This window comes from Eleutherodactylus coqui, chromosome 11 (genome assembly GCF_035609145.1).
Source record: "Eleutherodactylus coqui strain aEleCoq1 chromosome 11, aEleCoq1.hap1, whole genome shotgun sequence".
Taxonomy (NCBI): Eukaryota; Metazoa; Chordata; class Amphibia; order Anura; family Eleutherodactylidae; genus Eleutherodactylus; species Eleutherodactylus coqui.
Window position 1 is genome coordinate 64,136,552 of NC_089847.1, and position 14,204 is coordinate 64,150,755.

The 14,204-nt window shown below is 43.1% G+C and overlaps 1 protein-coding gene and 1 long non-coding RNA gene across 2 annotated transcripts in view; one reads left to right on the forward strand and one right to left on the reverse strand.

The window, feature by feature from the left end:
• LOC136581637 (uncharacterized) overlaps nt 1-14,204 on the reverse strand; it is a 44,073-nt gene that overhangs the window by 25,072 nt on the left and 4,797 nt on the right. Inside the window, exons 2-4 of the mRNA XM_066582256.1 lie at nt 7,202-7,376; nt 4,917-5,072; nt 4,693-4,829 (exon numbers count right to left, since the gene is read on the reverse strand). Coding sequence (XP_066438353.1) covers nt 4,693-4,829; nt 4,917-5,072; nt 7,202-7,376 — 468 coding nt within the window. The remainder of the gene's footprint in view (nt 1-4,692; nt 4,830-4,916; nt 5,073-7,201; nt 7,377-14,204) is intronic.
• Nucleotides 1-14,204, forward strand: part of LOC136581639 (uncharacterized) — a 54,653-nt gene that overhangs the window by 16,672 nt on the left and 23,777 nt on the right. Inside the window, exon 2 of the long non-coding RNA XR_010787076.1 lies at nt 10,521-10,655. This is a non-coding gene — a long non-coding RNA (uncharacterized lncRNA). The remainder of the gene's footprint in view (nt 1-10,520; nt 10,656-14,204) is intronic.

The following is a 14,204-nucleotide window of genomic DNA, read 5'->3' on the forward strand; positions in this document are numbered from 1 at the left end:
ATAGATAAATAGATAGATATAGATAGAGAGAGATAGATAGAAAGAGACAGACAGATACAGGAGGGATAGATAGATGTAGATAGATAGATCTAAATAGATAGATTATATAAATAGATGGGCAGATGGATAGAGATAGATACAGATAGATCTAAATAGATACAAATATAGAGATAGATAGATATAAATAAAGAGGGATAGAGAGATAAATAGATAGATATAAATAGATACGGAGGGATAGATATAGATAGATAAATATAAATAGATAGAGATAGATAGACATAAATAGACAGATTATATAAATAGATGGGTAGATAGAGATAGATATAAATAGATGCAGAGGGATAGATAGGTAGATATTAATAAATAGATTATATAAATAGATGGGTAGACAAAGATAGATACAGAGAGTGAGAGACACACACAAAAAGATGCTGATGCATAGATAGATGTAGATAGATATAGATAAATAGATAGATATATAGAGAAAAAGATGCAAATAGAGAAAGATGTAGATAGATATAAATAGATACAGAGATAGATAAATAGATAAAAAATATATAGATAGAGAGATAGATATAAATAGATGTAGATATAGCTATAGGTAGATAGATAGATAAATACAGGTTTATAGATAGATAGAAAAATAGATTACTAGATATAGATTTAGATAGATACAACGAGAAATAGATGTAGATAAATATAGATAGAAAAATAGATATATCTAGCTATAGGTAGATAGATAGATGGAAAAAGATAGATAGATAAAGGTTGATAGATAGATATAAATAGATAGAAAAATAGATTAATAGATATAGATTTAGATAGATACAAAGAGAAATAGATGTAGATAGATAAATAGATATAAGTAGAAAAATATAGATCGATAAATTCAGAAAGATAGATAGATACAGATAGTTAGAAATAGTTAGACAATAGATAGATACAGATAGATAGATATAAATAGAAAGAAAGATAGCTATAGAGAGATAGATAGAAATAGATAGATTATATAAATAGATGGGTAGGTAGTCAGAGATAGATACTGAGAGATAGATATAAATAGATACAGAGGCTTACATAGATATAGATAAATAGAAAGCTAGATATGGATAGATACAGAGAGATAGATAGACAGATAGAGGTAGATGGATAGAAATAGATACAGATAGATAAAAATAGATACAGAGGCATAGATAGAGATAGATTGACAGATAGATATAAATAGACAGATATAAATAGATGCAGAGGGATAGATATAGATATATAAATATAAATAGATAGATTATATAAATAGATGGGTAGATAGATACAGAGAGATAGATAGATATAAATAGATGCAGATAGATAGAGAGATAGATGGGTAAACAGATAGAGATAGATACAGAGAGAGAGAGAGAGAGAAAGAAAAATATGCAGATGCATAGATAGATGTAGATAGATATATATATAGAAAGATAGATATAAATAGATATAGAGAGATAGCTAGATACATTCAGAGAGATAGTTAGAAATAGATAGATATAGATAGATGCACACACACATTATATAATATATATATATATATATATATATAATATATATATATATATATATACACATACACACACACATACACATTTGAGCAGGCATAACATTGTTCATATATATATATATATATATATATATATATACACGTGCGCACAAAAACACGCGCCTATTAGAACCACTGGTTCCCTATGGTGTGTTCACATGTCCGTGCTTTACATGCGTGCAAACACACGGACCTGCAAAACAGAGGACATGCGTGCATCATAAGTCCGTGATGTGCGTCAATATACCCCACCAATCAGTGATCAGTGCCAAGGGGACTCCCTGCGGGGAGTAAAGAATCCCCTGCTACAACTGTCACAGCTGTGGCAGAGGATTGCAATGTTCTTCCATTGCTTTCAATGGGATCGGCACGTCTGCAGTCCCATTGAAAGCAATGGGCTTCTGGCAAGCCCTGTAGGGATTTTCGGGGAAGGGCTTAAAATCACCCCTAGAATGTGTTAAAGATGAAAACAAATTATACTCACCTCTCCTCAGCTGTCGGGGCTCAGGCGTGTCTAGCCTGTCTTCTCCCTGCACTGCTCTAAAGCTCTTTCAGCAGGCGGGGATTTAAAATCCCTGTCTGCTGAGAGGGCTGTATCTGATTAGCTAAAGCTCAGCCAATCACGGGCAGCTCTAAGCCATTCATTGAATGACAGCTGAGTGCTGCCTGTGATTGGTCACAGCACTCAGCCAATCACAAGCAGCACCTGGCCATTTATAGAATTCAAGAGGATTCTTTACTCCCCGCAGGGATGAAGAAATCTTCTGCCACAGCTGTCACAGCTCTGGCAGGGGATTCTTTACTTCCCGCAAGGAGTCCCCTTGTCATTGAACACTGTGACATGGATAATTTTCAGGGAAGGGTTATATTTCAAGCTCTTCCCTGAAAAATCAATGCAGGGGTTGCCGACATCCTATTGCTTTCAATGGTACTGCTGGCTGCAGCCGCGGCCCCATTGAAATCACTACTGAACGGAGCAGCATTCATGCGTGTTTGTGCACGTACGTGGGTGCGCGGCTTTGTGCGCAGCTGTGTACGGCACACGCAAGATTTTTTTTTGTACACACATATTTTATATACACACACACACACATTTAGGCGGGTAGCAGGACAAGCTTTGTTTTGTCTATTGGCTAATAGAAATGTATTTTGCCTGACAACAATGTCAGGGATACATTTCTATTGGGCGCTGTGATGGCTAGATCTCGGTCTAGCCCGTGTGCGCTCCTGATGAACTTGATCGTGCCAAAGTCTCGCACATGCGCGCTCGCTCTGAAGTCTCACGCATGTGCAATATTACAGGCTGCTACTAGTGACAAAGCATACATTGACCAGCAGAAAGCAGAAGGTAGCGCATGTATGCTACCTCACCGGATCAAGAAAAATCACGTGACCCAAGTGGGAAGAGGATCCAGAAGATCGGGTAGGAGAAGAAGAAGCAGGCTGCCTGGGGAGCCATATGGAGGGAAGTATATCATTTTTTCTTTTTAATGACAGAAGGCCTTTAAGGATGCGACAATTTTTTTCTATTTTCATCGCTGCATTCCAAAAACTGTAACTTTTTTTGCTTTTATTATGGCATAGCTTTGTGAATGTATTTTTTTGCAGGACAAGGTATATGTTTCAATGACACCATTTTGGGAAAATGAATGGGAAGCATATAGAAAAAACTGAAATTCTGACATTGTTGGCACTTGACCTTGCAATCTTCTGAATAGCTTCTATAATATGCTGTAATACCCCTGTATTGCACTGTATAGTATATCAGTGTTACACTGAGAGGCAGTCTACCGTATTAGGTTCTACTTTGGCAGGGCATATGAGACCTAGTGGCCATGACAACTCACTAATAACTCATGATCAATATAGGAGTTGCTGATGAGATTACAGGGGAAGCTTGTTGCCTCTATAAAACCATTTAGGTGCCTCAGCCAATATTGACTACAGCATCTAAGAAGTTAAACAGCTGGCATTGTAGTTATTGCCGATCCTGACCATTAGAGCAGGGTGACATCTATAATAAGGTTAACTCCTGCAAGTGATGGGGTGGTCATAGCTCTTTTGCCTGTACCATCACTGTGCCATAACGAGCCACTCACTAGGGTATATTACTGCTCAGAGCAAGAAGGGTTTAATTATCCCTGTTCTGTGACATCAATGTGTGTATTATCCTGGTATTAGGATGTTGTACTGAACAGCTCTGTGCAGTGACATCACTGCACACATTCATTAGCTATGGCAGGGGGTTATTCGCCTGGCATCTCTCACTTGCGGATCGCCCACCTCTCAGACTAGAATGGGCACCACATATGTATAAAAGGCTCCAGGAGACTTCACTTTCTGGCGCCTGCCCGTCTTTATTTCATAGCACAGCAATATAGGAGCACAGCATACAACACAGTTCAGATGTAATGTCCTGGGTACACAACCCACAGGGTCCCTGTCACTAACCCCCACCTGGGGCATCTAGAGGGCGCCCTCCTCTTTCAGACCGAGTGACAGCTCCCACACTGGTCCGCTCCCGACCTCAGGCTCTGAGTCCCTAACCCGGCTCTTCTGACTGCCTCTCTTCTGGCTAGCAGCCACCTTTCTTTCCCCTGAGTCTGGCGGGAACTGGCTCTTTTGTATTGCTTCCTGTCACACCCACAGCAGCCAGAATGCCTTACTAACACCCTCTGCAGGCCATTCTGATACTGCACTCCCACATATCACAATGTTTATTATGTGTATTAGACTTGACACTGGTTATTATCCATACTGTGACATGAATGTGTTTGTGACATCATCTTGTGTATTATCCTTGCCTGTTACAAACGTAGCATTGGGGCCAAGAAACTGCAAGCTATGTGCCTCTGATATTCTGGCAAATAAGCATCAAGAAAGTTGGGTAGAAATAGTTTGACTGTACTGCGGATAACTGGGAAATGATAACTTAAAATGCTAATTATAGTTTAGGAGATTAACAACCCTATCTAGTTGGCGATTTAAGTAATCACTTCCTTTCTGTAAGCATGGGCAGTCAAGGTCTGTATGACACCTAGTTATCTGTGGCTAGCTTGAAGCAGGATACAGGTGACAATAGTACTCAACAGTAACGAATCCTAAAACATTACTGTACTTACCTGATGGATAAAAGCAAGACTCTCTGAAGAAGAGATAGCTACCAGGTCTAAGCCATCCCAACATCTTTTGAGTCAAAGCTACTATTTCTTCATCAGTCAGGTACATGAAGAGCCAATTTGAGAAGATGAAGTCATAACTGAGGAGAATGAGAATAGGTTTATCACATGATTCTTGAATGTTCATCAGTTACATGATGCTGTGTTAGTCTCATGTCACAACTCACCGATCATTGGGTAGGTCCAGAAGAGTGACATCAGCTTGCAGAAAAGTAATGTTTCTTCGATAACCATTCTTTTCACGATTTTTGTCAATGAAGTTCTGCATGAAGTCCACCGCAGTAACTTGGCTTGCCAACTCGGCCAGGTGTCCTGTATAACGACTGGGCCAAATATTAGGGTAAATGAAAAGCTTTGCATAGGAAATTAATTTTCTCACCAGCCAATAATGGGAAATGGCAGCCATCACTCAGACCTAAAGAAAGGCTATCCTACATTCACTATTTAAATGACAGACACTAAAGGGGGCTACATGCATTAGATGAACATTGTCCAAACTCATTAATTTTGGCTGACCACAAATGGAGGCCTCCCAAATTTCTTGGAAGAAAGAAGAATTGCATGGCTGAATTTTAACATGCCTAATCCTTTCGTTCCCAAGACAGATAAGCTGTCACTAGAGGTGTTTGGCAGAGGTTAATTTCCCTCAATCCACTGAGCATACATGCAGCCTTGAATATATATGTGTCCAAACAACTATGTATGTGTATGGCCAGACTAATAGTTCTTTTACATGGGACAAGCTGTCAGGCAAATGATGCCCAACAGCTCATCCAAGTGATGCTTGCTCCTGTGCTTTTACATAGGAGCAAGTATCACTAGCATTGCTTAAAGCGCTGCCGGCATGGTGATGGAGTGGCCGGAGAGTGTTCTCTCCTCACCCGCCTCCATTCACAGTAAGCAGACAGTCATTGAATAGTCATTGAACAAGTGAACAACTGCTGTTTATACTGAACGACACGTTGTTCAGTTTTCTGTATGCAGATTGTCGTTCAGTCGCTGCGTGCTAGGTTGTGCTGCTGGGACCTGCTATTCTACAGGTTTCCGGCAGCACAGCTTCACAGGTGTGGGATAACTGAGCTGGCTGAGTGTAACATAGTAACATAGTTCGTAAGGCTGAATGAAGACAATGTCCATCTAGTCCAGCCTGTCTAGCCTCCTGTTTTGTTGATCCAGAGGAAGGCAAAAAACCCCAAGAGCAGAAGCCAATTAGCCCTTTTGGGGAAAAAATTCCTTCCCGACTCCCTAATGGCAATCAGACTGTTCCCTGGATCAACCCCTAACAGTTCCTACCTGCCTGTATACCCGGATTAACAAATAATCTTAGATTTATAGCCTATAATATCCTTCCTCTCCAGAAAGACATCAAGTCCCCTTTTAAACTCCTCTAAGGATTTTGCCATCACTACGTCCTCAGGCAGAGAGTCCCACAGTCTAACTGCTCTAACAGTAAAGAACCCTTTTTATGTTGGTGATGAAACCTGCTTTCCTCTAAACGTAACGGATGCCCTCTTGTTACCGTTGCAGTCCTGGGTATAAACAGATCCTGGGAGAGATCCTTGTATTGTCCCCTCATGTACTTATACATGGTTATTTGGTCGCCTCTTAACCTTCTTTTTTCTAGAGTAAATAATCCCAGTTTTGATAGCCTCTCTGGGTATTCCAGTCCAGTCATTCCATGTATTAGTTTAGTTGCCCTTCTTCTCCAGTCAGCCAATCCCCACTGGTCTGCTGTAATATATACCAGCCCCTCTGCTATAGGATGCCAGTTTTCCTACACCCTGGCGTTTGGCTTTCAGGCATGATGTGTTGTGTATGTCTGTGCGGGTGGCCGGACATGTGTGTGAACAGTCATGTATTCTATTGGGTCTGTGCTGGTGGCCAGACATGTCGTATGTCCAGAACAGTCTTGTTCTGTGTTGCATGCAATCCCTGGTGTGTGGGTGTGAACTGTGTCCCATCCTGCTTTGGATTGTTTACCATCTCTGGGCGAGTTAGGTCCCTAGGTTCCAGCGAGGGGCCATGCCTATTGGGACGATTGCCCCACTTGCAGGCAAGACTCCTGGGGAAAGTGGTCTTGTGAGTGTAGAGTTCCGGAAGACGAGGACCCTTGAAGTTGGCTCGTGGGCTTAAGCATCTTGGCCAAAATACAAACTAATACCTCGTACATGCTAAAGTTATTCCATCTGGCTATGTGTGCAAGTATGCTGGTGAGTGTTTTGAGCATTTGTCAGTCATGATTTACGTCTGTTTGCGAGTTCCGTTTGTAGTGCTTATAGTGCGTGGTTTGCATAAAGATTTTGGGTTCCAGGGTGTCCTGGTGGACGTAATAATGCATTTACATGGGATGATTATCATTTAGATTTCCATGGGAACGTGGGAATCTGAACGCTTCTCAAAGATCGTCCCATGTAAGAGGGCCATTACACTGAAAACGGTTTGTGCCTCTTACCCTATCCCAGCCCCAAGCTCTAAGACATTTAATCCATCCAAGCATGGCAGCAACAAGACAATCTCCTCTGTCTCTTCTTTGGATAGGAGCTGAGCACCTGAGTCAAGCATCATCTCTTCTAGGCTTGCATCTCGTGAATGCTCTTCCCAAAACTTAGTCATTGTTTGCCTCATCTCTACAAGGAAAGAAGATGTGAAATGTTAGTGTGCTTTATATGACTGAAATGGGGCATCACAAACAGAAGCTGAGTGAGGATGGGGTGAATAGAATGTATCAGTCACCAAATACTCATATACCTGCACTGCACACATTAGATGGGAACTGCTCTCCAAAACACTGATATTCTTTAAGGCCTCATGTGCACTAGAAAAATACAATCCGCGCAGAATCTGCCGCGGATTTCTGCGGCGGATTCCACGCGGATTTGCTTTAAATGGTATTTTTTTGCATGCAGATATCCTCACACATTGCTATCAATGTGATAGCAATGTTGCCGATCCTCGGCAAAATGGATCATGCCGCGTTTTTTCTGCCGCGCGTGAAAAACGCAATTCTTTTAAAATGCCATCCGCGGGTGCAAAAATCAATTTAATGGACCGCGGATGGCCAATCATTCCTTATGGGCAAAATCCGCTGCGGATTCCGCAATTCCATTTAGCTAGTGGACATGAGGCCTAAGGGGTTCACCATGATATAATAACTCATTTATTTTGAATAAACTCTCTGCTTACTTTACTATAAAAACTTTGCTGCAGCCATGGCTTGGCCCATGTATTTGTATAGCACAAGATCTATTGCACAAAGCTGCCAAATGCTCTGATATGCTCCATTCAAAGTTAGGGCAGAGGAGGGTTAAGAACAAGTATAGGCTGAGCCACCTATGTAAAGTGCACATGTGACCAAGGGGCGAGGCTGTAATAAAGTCAGACAATTTTTTAATAAAAATCAATCAGTTATTTTTTTTAGAGATGACCGAGCATACTCGCTAAGGACAAATACTCGAGCGAGTATTGTCCTTTTCGAGTACCTGCCCACTCATGAGAAAAGATTCGGGTGCCGGCGGGGGAGAGCAGGGGGTAACAGGGGGAGATCTCTCTCTCACCCCCCCCCCCCCCCCCGCTCCCTCTGCTCACCCCCACCGGCACCCGAATCTTTTCTCACGAACGGACAGGTACTTGAAAAGGACAATACTCGCTTGAGTATTTGTCCTTAGCGAGTATGCTCGCTCATCTCTAAAAGAATAACTGGTGGCTTTTTATTAAAAAATTGTCTGATTTTATTACAGCTTCGCCCCTTGCTGACCATGGTCACATGTGCACTTTACATAGGTGGCTCAGCCCATACCTCCAATTTCAACCTCCATCTCAACCTCCAATTTTTTTATTAAACTGTTTTTTAAATGACTGGGAATGTCTTGCACAGCAATGTGTTTGAAGGGTGAAGAACTGAGCCAGATTTGTGCAACTTGAAGACCTTGAGACAAGCAGGTTGCAGAATCTGATGACGAGTTAGACATCAGTTAAAAGGAGTCTATGGTTTCCTCACACTTTCCAAAAACATAGATTTACATTTCAGAGTCCAGTGTGGGATTGCACCTCCGGACTCCGCATCAAATCCAGCCCATAGCATGCAATGTAAAAACGCAATTTCTTGCCCATGAGCGGAAATCGATTGAGAATTTCTGCTCGCGGAGAAGAAATCGCAGCATGCTGCAATTTTGTGCGGGCTACGCACTGATGGCTTCCATTGAAGTCAATGGAAGCTGTCCGTCCCCCAGCCATTCTACAATCATGATTGCAGAATGGCCGCAGGAGCAGTGTAATCGCCTAGCGACGGCACAACATCCTCTTTATTGCGCATGTGTGCTGGAGCACAGGCGGGCACACCGGCATCACAGAGAAGACGACACCGGATGGCATCTTCTTCTCTGTGCTGTGAATGTGCTTGCCTGCGCTCCGGCACGCATGCTATGGACAGGAGGTACGCATGGCTCACCGGGTCCAACTCGGGGTCCAACCTGCCCGTGGACAGAAGCCCTTTGCGAGTCTGCATATTGGCAGACATCTGCAGTACTAGTGCATTATGTCACCACCGGAAACAATGGGTGGCCACATGGGCTTTCTGGGATGAGTGACAGGGAATGCATACATAGCACCTCAGCTGTGATCAGCACTCCCTGGGCGCTATGGTGGGCGGCCCTCACAAGGACTGACAGCCGTGTTTTGCCATGTTCCTTCCTGTGTCGCCAGATTGCTCTGCCCTTAGCGGCCTCTGGACCCCCATCACCGTCGGGGAGCATACATAAGCTCGCTCTGTGCACCCAGCGGAGAGCTCCATCAATGTCGGCCTGTGGGTCTTTGCGGCATCAGTGGGGTAAGAGTCATGCCAGAAAGGTTTTATGTGCAGCCGGCGGGGAGCTTCCTTCCCCCTGGAGGAGGATGCGACATGAAGCATCAGTACAGTTATCCGTGCAGCCGGTGCTAAAGTTTAATGTCCCCAGTTGTCAGTAAGATCCCCACCGCTACATCTGCACATGTGCCGCTATTTCAGCATCCACTGATGGGGGAAAGTGGTCACTGTACTGTGTGTCTACCACAGGAGCTTATGGGGGTGTGCCCTGGGAGTTTCCCGTCACTAAGCCTGGCAAACCCATGTCTCAAACCTATAGTTCCAGTGGAAACATATTGCACTAGTACCGACATCTGCTAATGTGACATTGTTGTGGCAGCAAACTCCCGCCACATCACATCTTAAGGGTGTCAATTGTTTGCAGCTTATTGCTCTAAACACGACCCTTCAGTAAACTCCACAAGAAGAAATCAAGTGGGTGTCAGGTCTGGCTATGTTGGCATCCACAGATTTTTAAAAGTTAATTGGTTACCAAAATAACTTTCAATTTTCCTCATTATTGCATTAGAGCTGCAGCACGTTGCACCATTTTGTTGAAAGTAACACTCCGTTAATTAGTGTCAAACTATTCCAACAACTGGTGAATAGGAGGACTTTGTCGGTACACTTCCTTCACCAAACTTATTCTGAAATACCCTTTGACATTGTTTAATATATTGATTGCCATACTAGAAAGAAAAAAAATTCTTGGGCCCACAGTGTTTTATTACAAAAATTGAGTAAGAACTTCAAAAACCAAATGATCCTTTCTAATTGAATGAAAAATTTGCTATTTTGTGTTCTGTTCATGAGTTCTATGCAACTCATGTGATACTAGCATACATTTTTACACTGCATGCCACGCGAGTTGTCTGCGACTCACGACATACTGAATTAGTTTCTGAGAATTGAGTATTTTGTCATTCTACAGGTATATAGTTGTGACTGGAGTGGGCCTTGGGTGTTCCTGGATGCCAACCTCTGAATCATAAGTGTGCAACAATGTCATGTTGCCACATACTATAGTATCGATTTTGTTCAAAGATCCGCAAGGCAAACATTCAAGGTGAGCAATTTATTGTAACCATAAGAACTTCAACAAGTACCAAATCAGGACCCAAACTACAGGGTAAGTGCACATAACATGTATGTTACAGCGTGAGGTGCCTGCATACCACATGACTCCCAAGGTAAAGAGATGTGGGCTCAAAACTGGCATGAGTTAAATCCAACTGTGGGTGAGGAGGGGTTACATCAAGAAGGTGAGTGAGGAGACGTATAAGGCCATCCATGCTCCTCTGGGTAATATACATGGCAGGTCATGTGTTAAATGAACCTCTTCACCAGTATTCACAAGCAATAAACACATGCTGTTCAAGTGAGTACATGCTTGTGACACACTGCTTGTTGGCGGTTGCATGTCAAAATCACGGGTACAGTCTGCTTCGCTGATAGGTGTTAAAGTTCAATAGACATGGGGGGGAGATTTATGAAAGTGTCTAAAGCAAGAACTGTCTCTGTTGCCTATAGAAACAAATCCAAGTGTAGTCTTCATTCCTCAAAGTGCTCTTGAAAAATAAAAGCTGCTCTCTGATTGGTTGCTATGGGCAGCAAAGATAGGATTTCTTTCAGACAGTTTTCACAATTGTTCATAAAATCATCCAGATCTATTTTTGTAGAGAACCAGACAAAAATGACAAAGTTGTTGAGGAATGTTTGGGTTTCCTAGCGAGAGAATCATCCCTGTACAACCTTCTGATAGATGCCGCACTTTACCAGCTTAGAACCACAATGGCATAATTATTCCATCTAATTTGGCAGAGACCCGTATAATGAATTTACAGTCAGGACACAACACAACTGGCAGTAAAAAGAGGCACAGCTGCTGCCCGCCGCCAGCAAACATTCCAGGAACTCATGAGAGCGAAGATAAGAGCCCAAGATAACCAGAGACTGCATCGTAAGGACTTTTATTATCTCTGCTGAGTGTTGCCAAGGAAAAGAATGGCCACTCCAGCTTCCAGCCAGATGTTGGCTGGCACTGCCAGCAACCAGCAGACGTTTCCAGTGGTTTGCTTCAGCTGCAGGAATCTGGCATGAATGGCATGCCACAAACAAGTGAACTGATATAAGCACTTAAGACAAGTGGTCTGCACCTTGCACTTTTCCAGTTGTTGAGAAACTAGATATCCGTGTTTGCCCTGAAAAGAACTGCTGGGAGTTGTAGTTTTCAAACACTAAGGCTACATTCACACAAGCGAGCCTGCCCAATATCGTGCTTGCCAACATGCGTTTTACCCGTGGATGCGAGGCATTTTTAATGCTGCTGTGAAATTCCAATCCTCACAAGCGAAAGAGGATCCTAAGTGTTTACCATTGATTTCAAGGGGAAATATCACATCGCACTCACGTTATGAGAAAAGCGAAAAAATAGCACATGCAGCAGGTTTTTTTTCCATGCAGCATTGCAGACATCAGCGGTCACAGACTCTGCATTGCACCGCTGGAACAGAGCTGCAGGCGGGGTGAGTAGAATTCCTTTAAAGGAGTTTTCCAAGCAGTGCCCGCCAGGATACCCTAGGGTCTGAGCTGGGGTCCCACGATTTCAATGAGAGCTCCGCCTGCAATTACACGCGACGGCCACTACACGGGTCAAAGCAGTGCTTCTACTCCAAGCCTGGTGTATCCCGGCGGCCACTGCCTGGATAACCCCTTTAAGGTTCAATGTACAGCTTATGGGCCACATAAAATGAGGCAGCGGGCCACTTTTGTTTGACCTGAGTGCCCTAGAGAGAAGCCTATTGGAAAACATCAGAGAAAACTGCCATACCCAGAGCATAATGCGATTTTGAAAAATGTCACAGACCAAAAAAACACAACCAGCAGTTTAAAAAAATCACCATGAATAAAAAAAAAACTACACTGTTTGCAGTGTGGTTCATAAATCCCTACTGACCTACAGCTAACGTCTGGACGGGGCTTTTTTTTTGCCACAAAAATAAGCAGCATTAAAACCACAAAAACGTGTGGCTCCGGTCTGAGGTTTGCTGTGATATAGAATGATGTTAAGCTGCACAAGATCCGTGAACATACGCTAAAGTTATACGTCTGAAGAAAGCGTGGTGGTCACCTAGGTATTGAGGTCAAGGAATAACTACCCATCCCTGCACCTCTAGGGAATAAGTTCAGTACACAGCTGGGGGGCTGAGGACACCCTATTTTCTTACAGGATATAGACGCAGTATAGTATACATAGTATCTAAACCAAACTCAAAGCATGCCATAAGATGAAAGGATCACACTACGTCTTCATCACCACCCATCACCTCTTCTTAACAATACACATCGTAATCTTTATTAACACAAATCTTCCGACGCAACAAACCATGTAAATATAAACCTACTAAAAAATAACGCTTAATAGAAGGTAGGGGCAGAAGACAGGTGAAGGACAAAACTATCACAGCACATCCAGTAGGAGCCGATACTCAAAAAGCCGCCATTACAAATTCCGCTGGCCAGCAATATATAGTAATCGCCAATGTAAAAATAGAGTAAATGGTTTACTTACTGAGACTATGAGGGTCTTCAAACGGGCACATATTATTCATATACTCATGATATATCTCTTGATCTCTAAGAGAGTAATCCATACACTTGTCCAGTATAGGGTACATAGGCATGAGAGGTGTTAAGAGGAAGCTATCCTTACACGCAACCTAGACTTACCCTACCGGACAACAGATCGCCCTGGGAAGAGCATCCTTGTTTAACTGATGGCTCTCCACTAGAGATGAGCGAGCATATACTCGTTAAGGGACAATACTCCAGTACCTGCCTGCTCATCAGAAAAGATTCGGGTGCCGGTGGCGGTGAGCGGTGGGTTGCGGGAGTAAGCAGGGGGGAGAGAGAGAGATGTCCCCGCCGTTCCCCCCTGCTGGCACCCGAGTCTTTTCTGACAAGCAGGCAGGTATTCGAAAAGGATGATACTTACTCGAGTATTGTCCCTTAACGAGTATTTGCTCGCTCATCTCTACTCTCCACTATAATGCCCTTATTCTAACAGCAGCATCCTCTAGTAGGAAGTAAAACAATCATATATATATATATATATGTCCAAACGTGTTTCCCCCCAAAAAATAAAGAGCCCCACCCTATAGTCAATAATCCTGATAGAGATGTTGTCCCAACCTTCTATGCACTCCCCAAGATACATAAGAGACTTCATCCTTTAAAGGGGGGACCCATTACATCTGGGGTGGATTCCAACATTCAAAAGCCTAGTGTTTATAATGATAACGTCTTACGGGAATTTGTATGGACATAACCCTCCTATGTGTGCGACTCCTTGGATCTTTTACAGAAACTAGGCGTCCCAGTTAGTGGAGTGTATTTAGGTCTTAGATTTATTAATATGTCTGCTCTTGTTGTGTCAGAAAACTTCCGTTAATGAAGATTGCCGCCTACACACGGGCGGAAATCCCGCCGCGGGACTTCCCGTGGGATTTCTGCCACTGAAAGTTTGCATAGGAGTGCATTACAATACGCACTCCTATGCAGACGGCCGCGGTTTGGCCGCGCGAAATCTCGCGCGGCAAACAAACCGCGACATGTC